Here is a 16,152-nt window from a genome sequence, read left to right as displayed (position 1 = left end):
GCCACGTTATATACGCTATGTGATGAAAAAATTAACATCTGAAAATTAAAAGATTTTAGTCAAATCTTAAAAACCAATCATGCGTATCAAATGGGAGTTTTAATATTCTATAATTTTACTTAATTAACTGTTATTCATGATCAATCATTGTTGTTGTGCTTCAATACAAAAAAACTATTTCAACACATTATTTTCATATTGTACTAAAAAAATATGTTTTCTAAAGACAGTTAATAGTTAAATATTAATTAAAAGTTAAGATAAAAATTTGCATTTAATTAATGATTAACTAAAATTAGCTAAATTATTATTTTAGACAAAAATTTCTATACTAACGTTGATCGTATTGGGAGCTGTATGTAATCTTACAAATGGAGCCCGTATTCTCGGTTTATTTCCTTTCACTGCAAGAAGTCACTTCAATGTTATGGAGCCAATTGTTAAAGAATTGGCATCTAGAGGTCACCAGGTAATTTGGTTTTAAAATCCATATTTAAACAAAATATGTATTATATAAAATCTTATAATTCATTCATTTGAATTGATCTGTTTCGCCTTCTTTTGAAAATCTGGAAATAATCTGTATCTACTCAAGATTCAAATTTTTTTTATGTTAGCTCAGTTTTGTTCATATTATTGTATGAGATATTAATTATTTGATAATATTATAATCTAATCCTCATATTAATAAATATATTATTATAGGTAACAGTTGTGTCAAACTTTCCACAAAAAATTGAGCTACAAAACTACACAGATATTCCTGTTGATCCTTTTGATCATTGGGCAGTACTAGGTAAATTAACATTTAAACTATATATATATATATATATATATATATATGTATATATATATGTGTGTGTGTGTGTTGATTATCTAACAATGAATCCCAATAAAAATCTATCCATTTTTTTGAAAAAGAGTATTTATAACTACGTTCTATAATGTTTTTTTTTTGTCAAGAATGAAATACATAAATAAATATTTTAATGAATATGATGATAAGAAAAATTAATTTATAAGAATTTAAAAAAAATATAAAATGCTAATTTTAATCTGTTTAAAATTTATTTAAAAATGTTAGAATTAAATTGTTTATTACCATATGTATGTCTACAATCTGAGGTAGTAGTTAATAATTTTTGTTTCCCAATTCTACATTTTTTAAATAAAAAAGTGATTAGAGAATTATATTTTGGTTTTTGTTAAATTCGGAGATTTTGAAGACTTTTCAAAAATATGGTCACTATTTACAAATTTTATTTTTATAATTCTGCAACAGCTAAGCTTTTTTTCCAAAAACTTTGTGTTTTTCAACCAAAATTCATATGTTTTGCAATTAATTCAAACTGTTTATATTTTTCTTATGATCGAATCTCAATTATTAAATATAATTGATCAAATCAAATTTAAAATTCCATTTCAAATATTTATATCTTATGATAAATAATTGTAAATATCTTAAATATATTAAAAGCACAAAATTCTTGAAAAGACATATCCAAAAAGGTAGATCAATTTTGGAAACTTTGCTGGCGTCTATTTCATCAGATCGATTATGATAATTTTTTTTCTTATTATATAATTTATAAAAAGTTCTACTTTTCATTCAATTTACACTATAATTATTTTCATTTTAAGCATTCCGCATACAACTTTCAAAGCATAAGTGCTTCTTGCAAATTTTTTTGTACAACCCTATATGAGGAAAGAGCGCTTATCCTATCGTAAAAGTCTGAATTTAACTAAAGCTCTAACACAAAAGCTCTAACAGTCATATCTGAATTTACTTTTATTCCACCAATGAATAAAAATTAAATTATCAGATCTAATTGACCATACACAAAATAAGCAACATTAGTTCCAAAATTACCTTTACCAAATGCATACAAATGCCAACAATAAAAAGCATCTATTTCTGAATAGTTTCATATTATAGTGGAATTTAGCTCTAAAAAGCGTGGGATTTGACAGTTATTGCTTTTATGTAAAATCACACATTGCACGAATTCTCTGGTACTGTTTTTCAATGAAAATTTACCTTTGTTGATTTTATTTTGCAAGGCAGGTGATATGAAAAAACCTTAACTAAATGAATCTAAAGGCAGAAAGACGACATTACCAATTAATAGATAAAAACATCAATAATATAATTATTAGCACAATAGCTTATGGAACCATTAGGTTCTGATTGCTGTTCAAAAATAATAAAAAAAAAGTATATAAAAAACAAGTTAATATAATTGTTTACTTGCTCGTTTTTTGTATTTATCTACTCCTATTCTCAATGTAATAAAATAATTAATATGTACTCATTTTAGAACAATAATAATGTTAATATGTCAATAAAACAACTGCGGTATTACATCTTTATTATTTGATCAATTCTGTGCATTTATTGAATGTCTGAAATACGCTATTAACTACCTTTTGTTTAAAAAAAATCTTTTCTCGATTTTTTTCTGTTTTTGTTCCGAATAATCATATTTATTAATTTAATAATATCATTCATAATAATTTTACTTTATATTTTACAGAATGAATATCTGATGTAAATATTAATAATATATATATAAATTCCAAATATTTTTCTAAGGTCTCAACGTATAATAAGCAATTTACTTCATTTACTCTACTTAAAACTGTTAATAATCTTTTAAATAAATTAACAAAATTCATAGGCAAAATGTAATATAGTCTCATTTATCAGAAATACTCTATATAAAAATAGGTATTACAAGACATCGTTACAAAAATGATCATTTACGTAATCATCTTTATTTTTTTGAAGTGCAGGTTTATTGTTTTATGTTCAACGTTTATTTCTACGTAATCCTATTACGTACAATTTAAAAAATCTGTTCTGTTATATACAATTATTAGAGAGCCTGAATTGTATTCATAAAAATAAATATAGAACAAATAAAAATCTTTTATTTTATAAAATTCGCATTACCCTTTCATTATAAGAACAATGAAATGATTGTTAAACAGGGATGTTATTTATGGGATGTAAATATAATAAAGTTTATTTTATAATAATGAAATTTGCTTTATTATATTCACAAAGATTTTTCAAAGGTTCTAAAATATTATTAAATAGCAGTTAAATATATTATGTGTTACAATATTTCAGAAATAAAAAAGTTGAAGATGAAAATTTAATTTAAAAAAATATATTTTGATATGTTAATTTAATTTAAAATTAACTCACTTACCGTAAAATTGGTTTATTTATAAAATATATAGTTTTATATGCAATTTATATTCGACAGTTTAAATGTTAAGTTCTTTGGAGTAGAAAAGTATATCATACAATTGATAAAAACTCTGAAATTTAAGATACAGAGTGAAGTTTTTTGTACTTCCTTTATGTCCAAAAATAAGCATATTTTGCACATTGTCAATATTATTTTATATTATTAAATGATTTTCTGATCCATACAACCATAATGATGTAAATAAATAATTATGTACTAAAAATACACCCACATACATTTTTTCTCTTCTGAGGTACGCCAAAATAATCAGTATATGAAAAATAATGATATATAAAGATACATTTTTGGTTTCTTTATAATATGACATGTAAATGTTTGTTGTCAAATTATTGCTTATTGTACCTTTGAAATTTGTTTGATCGTTTCAAATAAACATTTGCAAAATAAATATTTATTAGGATGCGTATGAGTTTGACCTTTTAACCACGGAATAAATAAATAAAATCATAAATTAGAAATTTATATTTCATGTCCCATGAAAATCCTCCTAATTTTCTATTTTCTGCAGGTACTGATTCTTCAAACTCGGCCTACGACATCACCGATGTGAGTGCAAAGGATTTATTGGATGTGGTCATTAAAATGGGATTAGCGACCACTGAAAATGGATTACAAACAGAAGGGGTTAAAAAGTTGGTCCATGCTGGGTCAGAAGTAAAGTTTGATATCATTATTGTTGAGGCATTTTTTCAAGAAGCTTTTCTTATGTTTGCTCATAAGTTCAAATGTCCAGTCGTTGCAGTAAGTAAGTACTAATTAGTTATATATCTTATATATATATATATATATATATATATATATATAAACATACATATATATAGTAATATTATTATTATTATTTATGTGTGTATGAAGTTGGCTTCCCCCAAAACAACTTGTCCAATTTCGATAAAACATTTTGTGTCTCACCCAGGGATTTGAGAATTGGTATAGTTTCAAAAGAAAATGTAATTTTGTAAGAATAATCAAAAAAGTTTCGGTAAGCAACTAATATTATTATTGTTGTTAACTGCCAATACGTCGAATTAAAAATAATAAATAATTATACAAAGTTATTCATTTGAACTACTTTCAATACTATATAAGGGGAAGTCCCGTAACGCCGGACAGCACCTAATACCGGACACTCTATTTAACACGTATTATTTAAGCGAGTATGACTCTTTTTACATAAATATACAATTTAAAGGGTCGCGGGGGCACACAGGTGCAAGACTCACCTGTGACGCACAAGGTCACGGCGGGAGCAACCCTTTGCTGTTTTAGGCGTAAAATCACGGCGTCACCTAAATATCAATGGATGTAATTCTACTGTATTTATGCATTTATATTTGAGTGGCATTCAATGATAAAAGTAGTACTTGATTGTTATCCGTAAAATAATAGAATATTATTAGATATTTTAAACAATTTCAGTAGGCACCACCAAATGAACGAACATGCTTGTCCCTTAGCACCGGACACTAAGTCGTCCCTTAGCGCCGGACACTAAGTCGTCCCTTAGCGCCGGACAATAAACATATTGAAATTTCTTGTGACAGTTGACGTAATTTATTTTAATTATTTAATTTTGTTCTTTATGAGTGCTAACGGTCACTACATACCCCCATTTTTCGTATTTCCTAGTCAAAGAATGAAAATCTTATGATGAATGCTCCAGCTGAGAGCATCGGTGTGGCCCAGCCAAAAGGGTGGATAATTAGTGATTTTTTTTTGCAATATCTAAGAATATTCGTCAAACACACATGTGCAGATACTCCAAGGTGGCTACCTATGTGTTCAATACTAGTTATTTTGAAAGGTCCAGTACTAGGTGCCACTTTGTGAAATCATATTTCTTGTTACCAAAGTTTGATTGATTGTATTAATTATTTTTAGCAAAGGTTGCGTTTTTGTTAGTTTAGTTTGATTTCTAACTTTGTTATCTAACATAATCATAATTTGATAAACATTTCGTAAAATATTTTTTGATTTATTCATAAATAACCTTAAGTGTCCGTCACTCGGGGACTTCCCCCTATTCGTCATTGTTCATAAGGAGACAATTCTCAAAATATAATAATTATATAAACATGATATAGTTGTTTTTTCACAATCTTTATATATTGTTAATTTTTTATAATTATTTAATTTTTGTATTTTGATTAATTAAATAAAAATAAAAATAATTAATAAATTATTAGCCATTGCAAATTGTAAAACCTCATTATTCGATACAAGAATAATAATAATAATAAATGGTAGCCTGCCCGAAGGCAGGTCCATGGTGCAAGAGCCACCACAATATATAACTTCTTTGCCCCTTGTCTATCATTTTTCATTACCACGATTCCCCTCCTCCCTTTTTTCGTGTACTTTCCTTTCCGAATTTTTGCTTCCATGCTTCTTGATCTTGCGTTTTGTCTTTCAGTTCCCTGTATTTTCACTTCTCGCATAAGTCGTCAATCGTATGCATTCTTCTTCTTGCCATTTCTTTCAGCCCTTTTATTTTACCCTCGATGACGTGGTGCCGGAGGCACTTTTTTGCAAAAGGGATCCGATTCAGTTTCCTTTTCTTTTTAGGATTGTGCTCAGTAGAGTCCTTTCTTAGCCTATTCTTCTCAGGACTTCTTCATTTGATAATTTGTCTGTCCACTATATCTCCACCCGCCTCCAGCACCACCAAGTAGTTCAATTTCCAAGTAGTTCTTGTCAGCTTTTCTCAGAATCCATGTCTCCGATCCGTACAGAGCTATTCTCCAAATGTAGCACTTTGTTAGTCTCTACAAGATACAAGAATATATTTGATTATTGATACACTTATAAATATGTTAAGAAGTTTGGTCTAGTAACCATGGTTAAGAGTGAAGTTTAGATGCAATTTATTATTTTACATGTATATGCTGGTGAAAAATTCTTAAATACCCAAAAGGCTAATGCAAACTTTTTCAATTTCTGAACAACATTTGTAAGTTCCACAAGTGAAGTTTAATCGTTTGTCTAGAGTGGAGAAGCAAATTATGAAACTTATCATAAATGCAAGAAACCATAGCCTTTGTGAAAAAATTTCTCATATTGTTGGAAGCTCTATGATAATACCTAATCGTATATTTGCATATCTTCAAAACGAAAAAAACTTCTGTTTGAATCTAGAGTTTTGTGAATTATTCAAATTGTTTAAACTATGATATCGAAAACATTGATGAAAATTGTATCTCAGCATTTATATGTCGTATTCATGAGATCATAATCGCAACTGTTTTGAGTCTATGGCCACTTAATTTTTTCCAAATCAAAAATTTTTATATTTCATTCCTATATATTTCCTATAAAATTTGATTTATCTAATATTTCATTCATTTAAATCTTTAGATTTGCACAGATCTATTACCTGTAACAACTGTGGAATCTATTTGCAGAAACTGTTCTAATATGAATGAAAAACAGAACTATAAATATGAAAAGGTAGTAAACAATAAATGTATGAATTCTAAAATAGTATTTGTAAACTTCGTTTTTACACCGTGTGCTTTATTTTTACGGCTTATTTTTTCTTTATCGCATCGTAAACCGGCAATTCCATTGTTTTCGTCATCAAAATCATAAACTTCAAACATGTGCAAAACTTACCAGCTGTAGCCGTAAAATTCGCGTGTTATAAATAAAAATTTTATATATTTCATAGTATGTTTTCTTCGTGGATATTTGGCCATTTTCACGATTTTTGTGCAAACATTTCTTGTAGGTTTAGTATAAACTTCCCGAAAATGAAAATTTTTGCATTTCTCAACGTTTGAAGGTTATGGAACATTTTGGCATACCTCAGAAAAAATGGATGTGTGTCTGTGTGTTTTATATGTCCGCATTTTCGTCCACGTTTTCGGGCGCACCGATTTGAATGGTTCAAAAAACATTCGATGCCCATTGATAGGGAGATGTGCAGATTGACAAAGGAGAAGAGATGATTCGTTTCTAGCAAAGGCAGATCCAGCAATTTTGAAGATTTAGAACTAAGCGTCCGATTTGAATGATTCAAAAAACTTTCTGCTTATTTCAACAAAATAATTGCTTTTGGTAAAAAAAATTCAAAATTTTTTTTCTTTTTTTTAAATTTTTTTTCTATATTGAAAATAATTCAGATTTTAATTTTAATTCTTACTAAAGTTATAATATACTTTAAACAAGTAATTTCAACTTTGCAATTCAGTTTATATAATTCTTATAAATATTAACATTTTGTTACGGTACGGGAAGTTCCAGCAATTTGCCTTAAGGCACAATGCCATGCACCCCACTAGTTATTAATTTTGTTTATTTAAGCTTTGGGTCCGTAATCGTAAATAATATTTATAGAACCACAGTCCAAAATAATAACACAATTGCCCCATTTTTTTTTTTTTGTTAAACTATAAACTTAATATTATCGAAATTGGCCACCATTGAGAGGTTTTCTTTAAAAAATTTACTGAAGTTTGTTGACATGATGCATCAAAATTTGCCGTATCTAATTAGGATGATATAATGGTAAAATACTTGATAGTGTTACATGATGAAAAGAATGGGATAAAAAATATGTTAAAAACGCAAAGAATGATTAAAGATCCAAAAATATGAAAGAAATTAAATCATTAATATAAATTTTCTAGCATAGTCTCAAATTTGTGATGATTATTTTATTCTATATCAACAAATTAATAAAACAAAAAAAAATTAAACAGATCATAATTAAGGTATATAATGCATCACAAAGTTTTTTGTTGCAAAATTGTATGTTTTTTTGAAAATTAAATAAAATGCAATTTGTTTTGTCCTTTATATATGTCTACAATTTCAGATATTATTTATTCATATTGTGTTAATTCTTTTTGTTACTGAAAAAAAACAAGGAAGTTCCAACAATGCAGACTTATAACACAAATTAGTAAGCAGTAAGTTAGTAATTAGCAGTAATTTAATTTATTTATTTTTATTTATATAATTAGGTATAATTTATTTTTATTTGGATGCCACTTAGTTTATTACCATGTAAAATCTGTTTGATAGAACGTAAGAATAATCGTCTATATCAAAGAATACTTCTCTATAGTATATGGGCAGTTTACTATAGTATATAGTATATTCCATACAAAATTGGCCATTGTGGTATTTTAAAGATTTAAAGGGCTACTTTATAGTTCTTGTCAAAAAAGTCGATATACCAATTTTCAATATCCTAACTGATCAATTGCAATAAAAGACATGCGAAAGAGGCTTCTTTTTCTTAGACTCAGTCAGAGTCGATTTAAAGTAGAAAGATTTCCACTTATATGAATTTACATCCTTAATGAAAAATCCGATTTAAACAACAGCAAAATTATTCCATCAATATTATTATTTTAAGTTTTGAATATGCAGTGTATTGTTTTTTCACAATAAGATAGTTGTGTTTTGTATTAAATAACAATGAATATATTGACGCTATTGTTTCGGCACGCGTACAAAATACACACAGATCTCTCAGGAATAACCAAATTTAAAGCTAATTTATGTTGAAGGTTTATATGGAACTTCCGTATATTTTCGATAAAATATTGTGTAAAGAAACTCGAATAAATTCCCACATACATCATCAATACGCATGTACGTTCGAAAAATGTGAGTTGATATTTATTATTAGCTGTTATAATATGATCATTCATCGGTTTTTTCATTAATTCTAAAAGTGAGTGGATGACTTCTGAAATTAAATGTCTCAATGGGACATTTACTTTCGCCTACGGCATTCCACAGTTACCTTGGTTATTCACAAATATAGTCATAGCTCGGATTGGTCTTATCGTGCAATCTAGTTTGAAATTTTGGTTTTAGGAATTACCTTGAATTATATTTGCCTAAGAACTGCTAAATTGAAAATTCCTTTACGGTGAAACTAAGAGTGTTTCATATGAAAATTTTTAATTTTAAACAAGTTTGATAAATTATTGATAATATTGATACTATTACTATTATTGATACTAATACTATTATTACCGAGAACATCACTCTGTGGCCACCAAGGTCGAACAACAACATTTTTTGGAATGTCTTCGCCTAACTCTTCCTGGTTTCCTTCCCATTTCCATAGGACTAAAACAGGTAATCGTCCTAAGGCTTTGAAAAGTGCGTTTCTGGCCTTTGCAGGTAGGTCATTTCCTTTAAGATTACTTCCCATACTAAAATATATTGCTCCATTCTCACTGTTATCCAGCAATTTTTGAATATCCTGGTGAAAATAAGTAATGAAAATATAAATAATTATTTACTGTTTATTGTTTTGACTTAAAATCACATTGGCGACATTGTGGGGCGCTTCTGCCGTAAAATAGACCAATGTGCCTGCAAGGCCATGTTACGTTCCACGTTTTCATACAAAATGGTACTAAATTCTGTCAAAATGTCAAGAAGTATTTACTGTGCGATCAGACCTTTTACACATAGAATGCAACTTCACTGATATGGTATCAAGCCATATCTCGAAGATGCAGTTATGATTACATCGTTTTCTAGTTTTTTTTTTATCAAAAACGCCTGACTGCACCGCAAACACTTAGTATTTGACAGTTTTTAATATCGCTTTATATAAAAACTGCTACACAACTTAGTCTTGTCGTAAAATTGGTTTATTTTACGACAGAGTCAGCTCCTATAATTCTTGCTTTCTTAGAAACGTCTGAGGTTTTAAAATATCAAAAACCATTCACTAATTGTTTATTAACTTCCCGTAGGGTAAGTTATTGTAATCGTCCAAAAATCTAAATTAAAAATTTTTACATTTCTTCACGTCTTAAAGGATTCTGAATATTTTGGCATACCTCAGAAAAAATGGATGTTTGTGTTCATGTGTGTATGTATGGATACAATTTTTCGTCCACGTTTTCGTGCGCGCGTATCAACGGATTTGAATGGTTCGAAAAACATTCGATTCCTATTGATAGGAAGATGTGCTGATTAGTTTTTGGCGAAGGCAGGTCCAGCCGTTTTGGAGATACCGAGCAAAGAATGCAGAAAATAGAAATTGAGTTTTTGAGAGATCGGAGCATCAAATTTGAATGATCCAAAAAACATTCAATGAGTAATGACGGGGAAAAGTAGTGATTAGTTATTGGCAAAGGCAAGTCTAGCAGTTTCAGAGATACAGAGCTAAACGTGCAAAAAATGGCAGTTTTTGAGAGAACTAAGCGTTTGATTTGAACAATTCAAAGAACTTTCTGCTTGTTTTAACAAAATAATTGCTTTTCAAAGTTCCAGCAACTTGCCTTGAGTTACGATGCCATACACACCACTAGTTTTTATTTTAATAAAACAGTATTGATTAGTTTTAAGCAAACCAAAATATTTGAACTTGTGAGCTTTGAGCTTTTGGATTTTGTTATATACAAATTAATATTTATTTGATTGGTTCAGTAAAACTTGATATAAATTGATACTTATTCTTGATAGTTGAAGTTTCCATAGGAAATCCAACTTTTTTTTTCAAAAACAATAAAAATTATAGAATATTCATAATTTTAAAATAATTGAACTTTATGGACAAAAAGAACTCTAAGATGTTTCTACTTAAAACATGATCGGTTATTTATGATGATTGAATGGTTATCTCCAAATCCAAACTGTAATAATATTTTTGTCAATCCGTCAATCATTTTTTAATAAGTAACCTCTATAACTAGCTTGACAATTTTCAATGACAAATATGTTTATTCATCATGCCTAAAATAATATTTCTTCTAACTAAAGATTTATTTCTTGGATACCTGAGGCAGTGGTTTTGCTGGACGAATATGAAGGCCACCGACCTCCACTATTCCTGGTAAAAGTGGTCTTGGTCTATTTAAACTAACATGACTATTAGTTAATAATACTGATATATTACTCATCAAATCACGTACGTCGGGTAAAGGCCCTGAAAAAATAATTAAGATTTGTGACTCATAATATGGCTAATATGCAAAGTACTTGGAAAATTGATTTTATTGATGAAAATAATTTTACAACTTGAAAATAAGCAGAATTTATTCGGGTAGAGCTTTAAACATAGAATCCAAAAAGTAATAAAAAACAAAAAAGTTTTTTGCGAAACCATTACTTTATTTATTTACTGTCGACGTTTCGGAATTAGGTACGTTCCATCTTTAGGACATTTTTCAAGAAACATGATCTGGATAACATTTAAACTATCGATATATTTAAGAAAAGTAGAAAATTGTGAATTTATTTAAAATGAATTTTATTGTGATAGAGGTAATATCACAAAAATTATGACAACATAATCAAAATAACAATAAAAAAAAATTGATGAGTGTATTATATAATCCAAAAAACTTTTTTGTTTTTTATTACTTTTTGGATTCTTTGTTCAAAGTTCTACAAAATATTTAAAAATCCAAGACCATCTAATATATATTATATTATAAACAATTGTATATACATATAAACAAATGTATATATATATATATATATATATATTATATACTAGCTGACCCGGCAAACGATTTTTTACCATGTAAGGTATTTCTAAAGATTTCTGTCTGGTTGTTTTTCAAAATAAATATATGGGCATTGCGATATTTATTAAAAAATCACTTTTACGATATGCTTATTTGCATAAATTTTATATTCGTTGGCCATCAAAGATGACATAAATACACATATTTGCAAATTCATTATACATAATTATATCAAAATGAAATTTGTACATAAACAGTTTTGACGTAAATTCTCTAAAACACGTAAATTTTTGTGATTCACTTTCCAAAATATAAGCATTATTTTGGGAAAATTTAAAAATAAAATTGATTTTTTTATTACATAAAAAATCGTGAACAAATACAAAATAAACAAATATATTTTAAAACAACTATCTGTATCCCATTTGAGTGCGTCATATTAAAATAAAATTAAAGTTAATTAAGCAAGATTATTAAAGGAAATTGCAGTTTGAAAATAACCATACCTTCAACAGTACACCTTATAACCCTGGAATATTTTATTACTATCAAATTATCCTATTAAGTTGTGTAATTAGTGTAATTGAAGTTTGATGTCATTATGTTGTTTTAGCATCGATATGTACTATGAAGTGCCATTAAAACAAATTAAATATACTCTTACATTGATCAATGGCAAAATTAATATGATACTGTTTCATTAAAAACGCGTACTTAATATCACTTAATTATAAGCCATGCTGTCAATTGATTTATTCATAAATATCATTAAATTAATTAATTTTTATAAAGTTGAGCTTGTGGGGTGCATATAAAAGTTGTTTAAGTTGATTTATGATATATTTTTAAAAATTGGACCCAATATTTTATTGGATTTAATATTAAATATAAGTGGTCATTTATAACACTTTACCCACTTTTACAATATAATATTAGTCCTTCCTATTACTCTATATGCACCATCCAAGAAACAGATGGAATTGGCCTTAGTCATTTTGTCAATACCGATTGTTATTCAAATTACTTTCAATTATTAACCACCCCTTAAATATTAAGTAGTGCATACATAAAGAAAAAATATTTAATAAAAAGATCAGGATAATTAATTGTCTATCAGTCTAAACTCTAGAGTCAACACATACCATTTTTTTATCCATAATCTCATGCAGAAAACTACTAGTATATACCTTAATATCAAAAAATTATTGATTATCAAACTCATTATTAAATTATTATTAACTCTAAATATTCTTTATTTGTAGTCGGATAAAAGAAATAAAAAGAAGTTTTTTTTTTCAAAAGTCCCTAAAAAAGGTTGATTCGTATTTCAGATTGATAAATGACTGATTTACTCAAAGTCGAAGAACTTATATTTTTTGGCAATATAAGAAATTCAACTATAGCAGCAATAATTGTCTTGCAAATTCATTAACTTTCTGTAATGTAAAAATAAAACAATATTTAGAAATGTCTCCACACCACTCCAAATTTTCTTCAACTTTCTTTAGAAAAATCGACAATTAACACGTGTTTATTTAAGCTATTCAAATTTTGTATATTTTCGATGATGGACGTGTTCTTTAGATATTGATGAAGAAAAATAAATTTGTTTCTGAAAAACGGAGAAAAAAAGTAGAAATTGATAATTTTGGGACTAAAAATTAGATTCAGCGATTTGTAATGAACTTACAGAATATTTCGTTTATATTTTGGTCATATGTATGCGTGGATTTTTCCATTTCCATGTAAATTTACCATTTTTCTCTGATTTTAAATTCTGATCTGCTAAGTGACTAGTAAGATTCAGATCAAGTAAAAGTAAAAGATTAAGTAAATTTGCTTAGACTAAATTTGTAGCTTCTCTTTGAAGCATAATCAAGTATACAGTATTATACCTAATTAGGAATTTTTTATTCACTTTACAAGCATTTGAAATTTCAAACAGGAAATAAATGTTTTCATAAAAAACTATGTTTTATATAAGTGGAAATCTAGTATTCATCATCTCAAACAAAGTCTTACTGACTACAATAAATAGTTCAAAGATCAAAGTTGAACAAAACAATTTAAACTTGAACTTAAACACGGCGAGAAATTTGCGATAGACGTCAAACTTTCTATTGTAGTTGGATAGTAAAACATTGCCTGGGACGATGTGATTCTGTTGTTGTAGAAATTATTTGAAGTTGAAAAATTTACTTAAATATGAAATTGAACCAGATGAAGAACTACATTTATATGTAAAAACATAGATTGCGCAACAAAGCGAAATTTCCAAATTTAATTAGTTCAGAATTCTGATTAAGCTTGCTTCCAAATGGTGACAAACTTCAAACATTTTTTCTAACATTATAAAATACTGATAAAAGAAAGGAGGTGTCCGAAAATCGAGAAGGAAACCAGTTTTTTTTGCATTTACATAATATACATAGTTTTATTAAGACTATATGAAAATAATAGCTAAATAGAAATGATTAAAGCTTAGATTCACTTGTAGAGAGAATGATTCCCCGAAAATGGAAAAAATGGGAGATTCACTTTTGTTTGTGGAATTTCAGCAGTTTTCAGCAAATGATGAATCGATACTTCTATTTAGAGATACTGCACATTTATTAAAACATAATTTCTATGAGTTTAATTAAAATAACATACTCAAGTGAAGCTAATTTCAACAAGATAATTTTCAGTGTGCTGCGCGTGAGGAAACAATAAAATTAAGATAAAAATGTAAAAGTAATTAATTATAAAACCTATTAGTAAATTTATGTCAATGTCGAATATTATAAAAACTATGTTAATAATAATATAAGCACAGCTTAAGTTTACATATTACTTGAGAAAAATATTCTACTCCAAATATTTACCAAAATATTCCTAATCCCAAGAAGAATCGACTTACCTTCTAAATGAGAAAAATGTTTTTCAGCTATGGCTTGCATCTTTGGCCAGTATTTGAATCTTCTTATAATTTTATCATACATTATATCCATGATGTTGGTCAATCTTTGTCTAAAATTCATGTTGTCATCACTATCAGAATAATCATATGGAACATGGGACCAGGGTGAAATGTTACCAAGAGCTTCGTTCATCGAAAAAGGTAGAATGCAACTTGCTGAAATTTAAATATAAAATAATATAATTAAAATAAATTTGCAATGAATAATGTAAAACATGTATTATTCGTATTATTGCATTTCTATTGAGTAATATGGATCAAAAGTCAAATGCAGAATATGTATATCGCTTTATCTCTCAGGTCCTGAATATAGGTAATTTAAAATAAATAACCTATTTATTTTATGTTCACTTAATGTTTCCACAAAATTTGAGGTGCCATTCCATATCACAATTTTTGCAAAGAAAAAACAAATATATTGAAAAATATTATGCTGAATGACCCGGATTAATGTGCAAAGTAGACCATAAATTAGACCCATATGTTATGGCAAAGGTATGTTACGCTGCTTTTTTATATAAATTATATCAAAACGCTCAGACGTTTTATACATAAAATCTATCTTCTTGCATATGTTATTAATGCACATCATGAAAATGCACTTATGATTCGTTTGCGCGTATTCTAGGTTAGGCTCTGTATTTAAAACGCCTGACTGCTCAGCAAACACATAGGATTTTGACAGTTTTTAGTATCATTCTGTACGAAAAAAACAGCGTAACAAGGCGTTTCCATAACATTGGTCAATTTTAAGTCAGATCTTGCTCAATAATCTTCAGCTATATTTTATTTTGTACAAAAAGGTAACATTACCATTAAGATTCGTAAAAACACTATTATGATGCCAGTTATCTATTTTTTAATAAAAATGATTTTAAATTTCTAATCCCATGATTTTTAGAGAGTTCAACTAGCATAACGAAAGTAATCGCTTTCGTTCATTTTATGATATTACTGCATTGGACCCTAAAATACTGCAGTAATTTAATCGATTCGTAAAGTTTGTTTAACATTTTCTAAAAATACCTAATATTAATATTAAAATACATTATAATAAAACTCATTAAAAAATTAGTAATACATATAAGCATGTTTAATCGCAAAATTTGTAAAATTTCGTCAATAAAAGGTATGTAATTTAAAATATAGCATTGCCAAAAATAGCACTAATTAATTTTAAGCTCGGAAAATTTGTTTCATTAAAATTTGTTGTTATTTTAAACACAATTCGCTTTCAAAGCAGTTGATGGTATAAAAATTTGCTTCGAACAAAGGTATCTTAGAAACAGACCAATGCCATCGATTTTATGTGGTTTTGCATGTTGCTCTCAGATCACACTACTATTTAATAAATTAAATTATTTTGCTGAATAAATAGTGTTTTAGATATTTTTAAAATAACTATAGTTTATTGTTTAGTCCTTTAATGTTTAACCATTTCATTTGTGGTAATAATAAATACCAATCT

General features: G+C 27.5%; 1 protein-coding gene across 1 annotated transcript in view; it reads right to left on the bottom strand.

The window, feature by feature from the left end:
- Positions 1–16,152, bottom strand: part of LOC113385801 (UDP-glucuronosyltransferase 2B4-like) — a 99,434-nt gene that overhangs the window by 8,569 nt on the left and 74,713 nt on the right. The window contains exons 5-7 of the mRNA XM_026623634.1: positions 14,625–14,840; positions 11,033–11,181; positions 9,270–9,501 (exon numbers count right to left, since the gene is read on the bottom strand). Coding sequence (XP_026479419.1) covers positions 9,270–9,501; positions 11,033–11,181; positions 14,625–14,840 — 597 coding nt within the window. The remainder of the gene's footprint in view (positions 1–9,269; positions 9,502–11,032; positions 11,182–14,624; positions 14,841–16,152) is intronic.

The sequence above is a fragment of the Ctenocephalides felis genome, unplaced genomic scaffold (assembly GCF_003426905.1).
Source record: "Ctenocephalides felis isolate EL2017-DRISC unplaced genomic scaffold, ASM342690v1 CF-g0.4_SCAFFOLD_03571, whole genome shotgun sequence".
Taxonomy (NCBI): Eukaryota; Metazoa; Arthropoda; class Insecta; order Siphonaptera; family Pulicidae; genus Ctenocephalides; species Ctenocephalides felis.
Note: the sequence above shows the minus strand (reverse complement) of the source record. Positions and strands in the feature narration are given on the sequence as shown.